General features: G+C 34.7%; 2 protein-coding genes across 3 annotated transcripts in view; both read right to left on the minus strand.

Annotated features, from left to right (window-relative positions):
* LOC144976371 (sodium- and chloride-dependent betaine transporter-like) overlaps positions 1-11,177 on the minus strand; it is a 79,485-nt gene that overhangs the window by 17,482 nt on the left and 50,826 nt on the right. The gene's annotated exons all lie outside the window — the stretch shown is intronic.
* Positions 487-5,260, minus strand: LOC144976096 (thymidine kinase 2, mitochondrial-like). Its single transcript, XM_078920279.1, has 6 exons — positions 4,990-5,260; positions 3,809-3,883; positions 3,440-3,493; positions 2,978-3,067; positions 2,259-2,332; positions 487-583 (listed from the first exon to the last, which is right to left on the minus strand). The coding sequence occupies exons 1-6, from the start codon at positions 5,248-5,250 to the stop codon at positions 487-489; spliced, it is 651 nt and encodes a 216-aa protein (XP_078776405.1). The 5' UTR covers positions 5,251-5,260.

Genomic DNA, 11,177 nt, shown 5'->3' on the forward strand with positions numbered 1-11,177 from the left:
GTTTTTTTCTAACAATCAGACCTTAAATTATTGAACGATTCAGCAAGCCAAACGTCATTAAAACATTTTAAATTACAGTAGAGTGACCTAAGACTGGGGTCAAGGTCGATTTTTTATGTCTTCAAATGATGGACGACAGTACAAGTCTGCCAGGTATTTTATTTTGAATGAATTTTTATTTTAATTTCAGTTGGATGAAATAAGTCTTGTCTCATGTAAATATTTGTTTGTAATTGTAGAAACTTTGTAATAAATGTTTTTCCAAATTAGTAATCTGGGAAGTGTTTGAAAATTTGGGCAACAAGAAATTCCTTGGAAAAGATCTCTGAGTACTAATGGATTTGGCTAAGTAAATAATTAAGTAAATAAAAAATATTTTTTTTATGGCCAAGCCATGAGTCTGTCCATAAAGCGTGATACACCCATTATAAATTACACACATTCATTCTTCATAGTTCAACTCTTGTTTTCTAAATTTATTTTTATTTACTCACCTATCAAATCAACCTTAAAGTTTTGGGTTTGTACAATCCAGTCAAACCATTCGGTCAAGATGATGTGTTCAAGCTCTGGCAATTTGCCACTGAAAAATAAAAAAACATATGAAGGGAGAATTATATAATTTTTTCAGTACAATACTTCACAATCATGAGTGCAATTAAAGGAAATCATTACTTTCTTTTTCATTCTAATTCTTTCAATATCACTCCATGGCTGATAAAAATGTAGCCTCCTTTGCCTGTTTGACTATTTAATTTCAATTGTAACATTGTCTATAGTGGAGACTTTATCATCCCATTGGAAGTTTGTCATTTGTCCATAGTGGAGACTTTATCATCCCATTGGACGTTTGTCATTTGTCTATAGTGAAGACTTTATCATCCCATTGGAAGTTTGTCATTTGTCTATAGTGGAGACTTTATCATCCCATTGGAAGTTTGTCATTTGTCTATAGTGGAGACTTTATCATCCATTGGAAGGTTTGTCATTTGTCTATAGTGGAAACTTTATCATCCCATTGGAAGTTTGTCATTTGTCTATAGTGGAGACTTTATCATCCCATTGGAAGTTTGTCATTTGTCTATAGTGGAGACTTTATCATCCCATTGGAAGTTTGTCATTTGTCTATAGTGGAGACTTTATCATCCCATTGGAAGTTTGTCATTTGTCTATAGTGGAGACTTTATCATCCCATTGGAAGTTTGTCATTTGTCTATAGTGGAGACTTTATCATCCCATTGGAAGTTTGTCATTTGTCTATAGTGGAGACTTTATCATCCCATTGGAAGTTTGTCATTTGTCTATAGTGGAGACTTTATCATCCCATTGGAAGTTTGTCATTTGTCTATAGTGGAGACTTTATCATCCCATTGGAAGTTTGTCATTTGTCTATAGTGGAGACTTTATCATCCCATTGGAAGTTTGTCATTTGTCTATAGTGGAGACTTTATCATCCCATTGGAAGTTTGTCATTTGTCTATAGTGGAGACTTTATCATCTCATTGGAAGTTTGTCATTTGTCTATAGTGGAGACTTTATCATCCCATTGGAAGTTTGTCATTTGTCTATAGTGGAGACTTTATCATCCCATTGGAAGTTTGTCATTTGTCTATAGTGGAGACTTTATCATCCCATTGGAAGTTTGTCATTTGTCTATAGTGGAGACTTTATCATCCCATTGGAAGTTTGTCATTTGTCTATAGTGGAGACTTTATCATCCCATTGAAAGCTTGTCATTTGTCTATAGTGGAGACTTTATCATCCCATTGGAAGTTTGTCATTTGTCTATGGTGGAGACTTTATCATCCCATTGGAAGTTTGTCATTTGTCTATAGTGGAGACTTTATCATCCCATTGGAAGTTTGTCATTTGTCTATAGTGGAGACTTTATCATCCCATTGAAAGATTGTCATTTGTCTATAGTGGAGACTTTATCATCCCATTGGAAGTTTGTCATTTGTCTATAGTGGAGACTTTATCATCCCATTGGAAGTTTGTCATGTCATTTTAGAACGACATTTCAGAGGCAATGATATTCTCAAGCTCATCTTTCTTTCTTTACTTTCTATCACTCTTAAGCCAATAAAACAGGTCCAATACAACGGGATTTTACCCATACAGATTGCAGTGTTGATCACCGGTTCAAAACAAACAAAAATTTGTCAGATTAACCATTGCTCCTTTAATCCTCACCACTTAAATAAACGTTCAAATATTCCTTTTATAACACAATTCTCAATACAGTCCAACGGACTTACCTGCTGAATAAATTATCCACAAAACAATATTTAGCACTGAAGATGGATCTTTCCATCAGTCTCACTGGGTGAGTCTGAAAAATTAATAATAAATAAATAAATAATAAATCATAAAAAAAAAAAAAATTGATCATGAAATGATCAACACAAAACCATATAAAATTATTTTTTTTCATGCTTTTTTCAAGCTTCAAATATCTATGGCCCGTTGATCAAAGCTCTGAAGTAGCCTCTTTACGATATTATACTTCAGAGGTTTGATCAACGGGCCATCGATATGTTATAATCTCTCTTAACTTGTACTTTGTCTTGCACAACAAATAAAAAATGGCTCACTTAATCTAAATTGATAAAATAATTAGACTTAGAACTTCCCCTGTGATACTTGAGATGCTTGTCTCAATATTCAATATTCAACAGGAAAAAAAAATAATAATTTTTTTTAATTCCATAATTATTTCCATTCTTCAAAACTTCAACTCCATATTTTTATTCCTTCCTGACCTCATGTCTCAGTCTATGATATGCATGCCCCAGCCAATGTTATTGTCACTCTCTACATAATGCAGTGGTTTTTCAAGGAATAAATTTCTCATCACATGTCGAAAAGGTCTGTGACCTTATTTTTGAATGATGCAAAATATAAAGATAAAAAAAAAATAAAAAACAATAAATTAACTAATTAATAAAAAATGAGGAAAGTGAGAATTGAAATGTACCATGGGTTTGGTGTGATTTTGCACCATTGTTAGCTGTACATAGGTCTGCAATGCCATGGACCAACGATTGGGGTCCTTGTACATCAGTTCCTGGAAAAAAGAAGACATAGTAAGAAGCTAGCTAGTAAAGGAAAGTAAAAACAGAAACAACACACAAAACAAATATAATCGTTAAACTTTTCACAAGCATTCATTGCTTTGGAATTATTACTTCAATAATAATAGAATGTGTAAAATTGCTATAATATTAATATACAGAGTCTACTGCCCATGTGACAGATCTATGTTAATTGTAAAAAAAGTTACAATAATTAGAATTTTAGCCCTTAGTCTATAATGTCAAAACTCGACACAAATCAAAGAAATATAGAATTTTGTAAACAAAATTCATGTAATATATTTCCACATATTTTGTAATTCTATAGAAAATGGAGGCCACATTTAAAGGCGATTCATACTTACTAGAGCATTGTATCCATCGATATTCCTCCACCTTTCAACTGGTTCGGCCATCACCTACAGATTGGAACAATATCATCATATCATATCCGAAAAATTTATTCAAAATCGGATTTAACAAAGATTTTAGTGATAAACAATATTTACAAGCTTCTCTTTTGAGTACCAAATCCACAATCACAAAGTACGTTATAGTTATATTAAAACAATTTGAACACTTCAACCTGGAAAATCTTATTTAAGTTTAAGAGCCTTGAATTCTACCATAGTCCTATCTTTTCCAGCTCCAAATGATTATAATATAATAATTATCATTCATCTTTTTTTTAGGGCGAATGGTGTAATATTTGATGCTAGCAAGTAACTGCTTACCTCACAGCCTCCTGCATTTTCAAAGTAATTCAAAAGAGTTGTCTTTCCACAACCAATGTTGCCCTCCACGCATACCTGATGGTGGAACAAGAGAAGATGATTAATTTAAAACTGATATTACAGGACATCGAAAGACAACACACACACACACACACACACACACACACACACACACACAGGCAACATGATAAATAATAAATAATAAATTGAGTTTTGATATAGCGTAATATCGACTAAATGTGCTCTAAGCGCTTTACAAGGGGTCCTTGGCCAACAGCAACATTTAACATTTAGGACGGGACATAACGCCTGTTAAGCAATGTTACAATTTTTTCAGACAGAGAAAACGTGTGAACAGCCAGGTAATCCTTTTACACCTGAGTACAGTGAGAGAATGTGAGTAAAGAGCCTTCTCCAAGGACTCAACTATGCGTCGAGCGAGGCTCAAACCCAGGGCCTTCCAATCCGAAAGCGAGTGTCATACCACTAGACCACATAGCCGCACCAATCCAGTCTGCCAATTCAGACTGGTCAGAAGTCCCAGATATCGGTACTGAGGACTGTGTGTCGACACGAGACAATCAAAGAGATCTGAAGGGACGAACTGAGGAAGCAACACCTGGCTGCCGACCAGCACCTCTTGTGATGAGGAGCCTGTTGCCGACCAAAAAGCCAGGATTGAAAGAGGATGTTATGACACCTGCTCGAACTGACTGAAAATTACATAGCTCCTACAAATGACTTTGATAGGCACATGTACTTGGGAGGGGGTATAAAGTTATTAGCATTATTACTACTATTACTAAGTGTACTACGTAGTCTCTTTTTCTTTGGCGTGGCGTTGAATTTGAATGAACTTGTTACTTGTCATTGTATTTTGTTTGAATAATTACCTAAGTTGATAATTCAACTTTTTAATTTTTATAACATAAGTCCCATTGTGAAATAGACTTGTCCAATTTCTCTTTTTCTCGCGTAATTTCTTTCATCTTAAAGAGTATATTAAATAAATCTCTCTCTCTCTCTCTCTCTCTCTCTCTCTCTCTCTCTCTCTCTCTCTCTCTCTCTCTCTCTCTCTCACTCTATGTCCGAGTTGTAATTACATTTGAAAAGTTTGTTGCAAAGACTAACCACATATGAGAAAACTTGGAGCGAAAAAAAAGTAGAAATGTTTGACTCACCACAAGGTTTTCATCTCGAGACAAATTTGATGACTGTGCTTTTTGAAATGTCCCTGCAAGTAATGATGAACTTGAACTGCTGAAACATTTTCCGTTTTCACACATGGTGATGGAATTAAGCTTTACTTTGACTTTGAGCTTAGCGCAGAGAGCTGAATTCGATGATGATGAGAGTTGAGAAATTATTCTCTTTCCTGGGCCGTATAATGTGATTAGGTTGCTAATGGGCCGACTAAGCAAGATCTTGCTACAGAGGCTCATAATGAAGTGTTGTTATGTAATTCCAGACTTTTATCCTGAGTGCACACTTTTATTATTGATCAAGAAGATTTCTTACATACAAAAACAAGAGTTCTAAACGTTCCGCGAAGCAATAATTTATCGACTACTGATTGCTACAAGCTTCGAGTTTGTTTGTTTTTATCATTATTTGCTCTCAGTATTAAGATTTATGATATTCATAATTAATATATTTGCAATATTTATGATTCCCCATGTATTTATATATTTTGACATCAAATACATCTTAAACTCCTCGTAATGCTTATGATGTTACCCATAAATACAATGTACTATATATCGATACCCGACCCTAGAAAGAGGAGCGTTAGCTCTCCTCTTTCAAGGACCCGACACAATGACTCATTGCTAAAAATAGAACTTTTCTTGGAATTAATTGTAGCCACCTAAACTAACAACCGCTGTGCCACCACGGTTACACAAATGTAGCCTCGAGTGCGACTCAAGGCGTTTTGCCTGACTTCGCGTGAAAGCGACGAGAGGCAAACCTACATTGACACTGTTTTCCTTCATAACGGAAGATGGAACTTCTGCTACCACCACCACCATCGCGATCATCAGCAGCAGCAACATCATCATCATTTCCCCGTTGTAATCATCATCATCTTGATGATTATTTGTTTTGTTATTATCTATTCATGTTTGCGTCTCTGCTATGAAGTAATGTTTGTGAATACAGTACCTGATTGAAGACACCAAAATTGAAGTCAATTGTACATGTGTGTGGTTGTGTGTGTATGTGTAGTAGCCTACCTTAGTGTGGGATGTGTAGTACGCGTATGTGCCCACTATACTATAATTAATTAATTAATTGTATTTTATATTGGCATCAATGTGAACCAAAATGAATTTCCACTTCTTTGGACAATAAAGTTATATTATTATTATATTATTATTATTATTATATTATTATTATTATTATTATTATTATTATTATTATTATTATTATTATTATTATTATTATTATTATTATTACTAATTTATTATTATTATTATTATATTATTATTATTATTATTATTATTATTATTATTATTATTATTATTATTATTATTATTATTATTATTATCAGCAGCTGACAAATGAAATATCAAAATCAAAATAATGGCAAATACCAAAACTGTTTAAAGACGCCAGACAAGCAATACACACAATCAGTGCAATAACTGTCAACGATAACTGAGAATTTAAGAATAGGTGAAGGTTGGGGTCTTGGATTCAGTGGCGGTTCTAGCCTATTTACAGTGGTTGGGCAAAGATGATCCGGTCATATATATATATATATATATATATATATATATATATATAAAATATATATATATATATATATATATATATATATATATATATCTCATCTCATGTAGTTCCATATCTGAAGCAGACGTCGGAGGTCATCTTCCGCCAAGCTGATCTATCTCTTGCCAGTTCTATTAAAGCAGCGCCACCTTTCTCAGCTTCATCTGTCCAAGTTCTTATCCCTTTCAAATACGTTATTCTTTGTCTTCCTCTTATTCTTTTTCCATTCATCTTTCCAGTCAAGGCGAGTATTTCCAAACCAGGGTGGCGGATAATGTGTCCTAAAAATTCCATTTGGCGTTTGATGATTTTTGTTATCAGTGATCTTTTTCTGTTTGCCATTTCTAAAATTTCTTCATTTCTTTTCCTTTCCATCCATGACACCCTCATCATTCTTCTGTAAAACCACATTTCCACTGCCTCCAGTCTTTTAACCATGGTCTTGTTTATGGTCCAGCTCTCACAACCATATAGCAGCACAGACAGTACATAGCAATCCAGGACTTTGATTTTTGTTTTCATGCTAATATTCCTGTTTTTCATAATTGTATGCAGCTGGTTGAATGCATTCTTCGCCATACCTATTCTTTTCTTTATTTCACAATCTGATTTTCCATTGGATGTTACATTGAAGCCTAAATATTTGAAACATTCAACTTGTTGTATTGTTTGTCCTCTGCTTGTTATTACACAGGCTGGTGGGTTATTATTTTTAGATATTTTTAGATTTTTAGATATATATATATTATTTATTTATTTATTTTTTTTTTTAATTATAATTTTTTTTTCACCTTTAAAAAAAATATTTCAACCACAAATAATCACATTCACAATGAAATGACAATACCAGTAGATTTTAATTATTCCAAACGTAATCAAAAAATAATCACGAAAGAGAATACAACTAAAAACTAAGCGACGAGACATAATGCGACAACACCTTGACAATAGAAGTCCATTTCGTTCACTCGAAAAATTAAAGTGATGCTTTAATCCCTCAACGGCGAGATTAATATTTCTGTTACATTACTGGTTTTCAGTAGTATGTATTAACCTTAAAGTTTTCATCGAGAAGCAACAACAGCGATATGACTCGAGTTTCATTCAGAGCTGAAATTGCATCATTTTTACTGCTGTCTTGGTGGTTAGAATGATTGTGCCGGTGGTGGTAGTGGTTGGAATAGTGGTAGCGGTGGTGGTGGTGGTGGAGGAGGAGGAGGAAGACGAGGCGGTGAGGGAGGATGTAATTATGATAGTGGTTTTGGTGGTGCTGTTGGTTAGAATGATAGTTGTGGAGACGATTGTTGTACTTGTTGTTAATATTGTTGTTGTTGTTGTTGTTAATGATGATGATGATGATGATGATGATGATGATGATGATGATGATGATGATGATGACAACCACGATGTCGTCGACAATGATGGTTACCACCATACGATATTACAAAGTTTATTTAATCTTAGGCTTTCGCCAATAATTCACACAATACAATTAAGACAAAAGAATGTTATCAATCTCTCCTCATGCATTCGTTATACTATCACAATAACGACCGTGTTATCTTTACTCCTTCCCAATGCTATCTATACAAGAGTGCTATGCTCCTTCCCCAACCAACCCCTAGCTTCCCGCCTCTTCGTCGCGAACTATCTTATGTATGTATTAGCTTCAGGACGGGCAAGTACGGAATCTGCCCACCCTTCCTTTAAACGTCTTTATTTCCTCTATAACTTAGAATTCAACTCTCTCCTTACTCAGAAGAGTATTTCTCGTATACTAATTCAATTGTTGAGAAAACCAAAATGGTGGTTGTATTAATATTTATTTAGTCGTGACTTTTGAATAAAATGTTTTGTTTTATTAGAGGAAATACAATAGAAAATTACATTGTTTTGCAAAATTATTTAGTCTGGCAATAAAAATACAGCGGTAATTACTTTAAGAATAATTTAAAAAAGAACTAACAAATTAATTTGTTAAAAAACAAAACAAAAAAACAACAAAAAATAAATAAGAAAACAATTTAAATAAATGAGTTTTGAGAAGTACTTAAAGAAAACGAGAAAAAAAAAAAGAAATAATTTAAATGGATAAACAAATATATAAAAACAACACAAGTTAATACTAAATTGATATAATATTAGTAAGTTAATAAATTTAATTCAATACTGGAACCTTCCCAAAGTCATTACATCAATGGTACCAGCACAAGTAAGGCAATAAATAAGAAAAAGTTCGTTTGCCAAAAGCTTTATTCAGTGTTCACTGGTTATTAAGGTGGGCTCATTTGAATTAGCCCGACCTAGTACTAGAGAGGCCAGACAGCAAAAATCGGAGTTAGTTCACCGTCAGGCGACGTGACGATGAGATGACGATGTGGGCGGAGTGGAGTGGTTGGGGAGGGGAGGGGGGGGGGGGTTGATAAAAAGAACAGGAGCGTATCCTGGTTTATGCATTACGGGGTGCATGGTCATTCGCAATCTATCAAAAATACACACAAATTGATTTCAGTACGAAGTATCAAGTTTAAGTAGTAACTTTTGAAATTATCTAATTTAAATTTGATTATTTCGGACCTGGTAATACAGCATATAACTTGAAAAAAACAGGCTGGTATTTGCCCACCCTGCCCATTATTACCAGCCGTCCCTGCTTGGATTGCAGGTTATGTGGTCTTGTGGTTTGGCACTCGCTCTCAGATCGGAAGGTTCTGGGTTCGAGCTTCGCTCGGCGCATAGTTGAGTCCTTGGAAAAGGTGTTGCTGTTGGTCAGTGACCCTTTGTAAAGCGCTTTGAGCACGTTTAGTGGATATTGCTCTATATAAAAGCTGGGCTTTTGTTATTTATTTATTTATTTTGTGTGTGATGCCGCTACAGGACCTGGAGAAAACCACAATGAAGAAGACCTCGTTGTAAGGGATTTTTTTCTTTTTTAATATGAACATTTACACATAGCAGCACAATTCCAAGGATTTGACTATGCTCAATGTTTATTGCAATGCTTCGTTTATTCCTCAAGCAAGCCACGAGGAAACAAAAGTAATTTTAATTTGTTTTTAAGGGTTTGCGACACGTTAAGATCATCATCAGCGCCAGTAAAGAGGAAGAAAATGTGATAGTCAAAGAATTGAGAATTAATTACAATTGTAGCACCAAAGAAACAGTAAGATAGAGGGGAATTTGTTCAAATAGGGAACAGATGTAGATTCCAAGAGCATGCCATCAATGTACTTAGTTTGAGTTTGAGATCACCTAAAATTCTCATCCAGACACCAGTACAGGATCCCACCAAGAGGAATACACTCAAATGTTTACAAAGTACATTCATAAAACGATGATAGTACACAACAGAGAGATGATTCACAAGGAAAAAATCTCATCTCTTAAAACGAATACAGCACATTTGATTGTTTCCCTCTCAGCTAAGGACTCGGGCTAGGACTAGGGCCTAACCAAGTAATCCCATTCCAAGGCAAAGACATAAAGCAGCCACAAAAACAGATATAAGGGGATAGAAGACACAGCAAGTGACCTACTGCCCACCATGAGAGTTCAAACGACCCCACCCAGAAATTTAGATTTAATGCAGTACAAGCCTATTAGACATCTATCACTCACACTTACTTTTAAAATATTCTTCATAGCCAACAGCATAGAACTGTTTCACAACAGAGTCGAGTGATGTAACCGTTGTAAAAAGCCTTTTCTAAAAGCAAAACGTCGGGGACAGAATTTTGCTACCACATCACATTTCCAGTCATTCAGCACGCTAATGATGGCTTGATTATGTTGCAAGTAAATATGCCGTACCGCTGGGCTAATGACACCATAGATAAAGAAATCCCCCCACCTCTAACTTTCGCCCGAAGGGAGCGCCCAAATTGTGACCTTTAATGATTTTGAGATGATTATATTATGCCCCTTCGTAACTCTTTGGAGATTTAAGGGTCAAGAAAAAGTACAAAAGGGAGTTGATCTCGGAAAAAAAAAATGAAAGCGTGTTTTGAGTTTTTAAGGGTTTTACGGCGCTTGCAACACATTATGGTCATAAGCGCCAGTAAAAAGGAAGAAAATGGGATAGTAAAAAGTTCTAGAATTACAATTAAAGCACCCAAGAAAAGGTAAGACAAAAGGGGAATTGGTTCAAATTCAAATAGGAAACAGATGTAGATTCCAACAGCACACTATCAAAGTACTTAGTTTGAGATTACCTATAAGTCTCATCCAGACACAAGCACAAGATCCCCCTCAGAGGAAAACACTCAAATGTTTACAAATCATAATAAATACATAACAGAAAGATGATTTACAAGAAAAAAAATATCATCTCCCACAACTTTAACTATACATCCAACTGTTTCCCTCTCAGCTAGGGTATCCGGCCAGGACCAGGGCAAAACCAAGTAATCTCATCCCAAGACAAAAACAGAAAGCATGTTGGAAAACAGATATAGGGGGATAGAAGACACAGCATGTACCTCCTTGCCCACTATGGGAAAAAATGAAAGCAAAACACTTTAATTGCGTAAATAATAATATAATATGAATTTGTCAAACACAATACAATATGTGCGATTATGAAAATGATAATTAA

Source organism: Berghia stephanieae, chromosome 7 (genome assembly GCF_034508935.2).
Source record: "Berghia stephanieae isolate SIO BIC M18660-M18661 chromosome 7, UCSD_Bste_1.3, whole genome shotgun sequence".
Lineage (NCBI taxonomy): Eukaryota > Metazoa > Mollusca > Gastropoda > Nudibranchia > Aeolidiidae > Berghia > Berghia stephanieae.

Bases quoted from the DNA above. Each gene is read 5' to 3' on its own strand.
- LOC144976096 (XM_078920279.1), bottom strand. From the start codon at position 5,250: ATGAGCCTCTGTAGCAAGATCTTGCTTAGTCGGCCCATTAGCAACCTA. The intron at 3,494-3,808 runs GTAAGCAGTTAC...TCCAATCTGTAG, and splicing joins AAAATGCAGGAGGCTGTGAG to GTGATGGCCGAACCAGTTGA. The intron at 584-2,258 runs GTAAGTCCGTTG...TTTATTTTTCAG, and splicing joins GTGGATAATTTATTCAGCAG to TGGCAAATTGCCAGAGCTTG.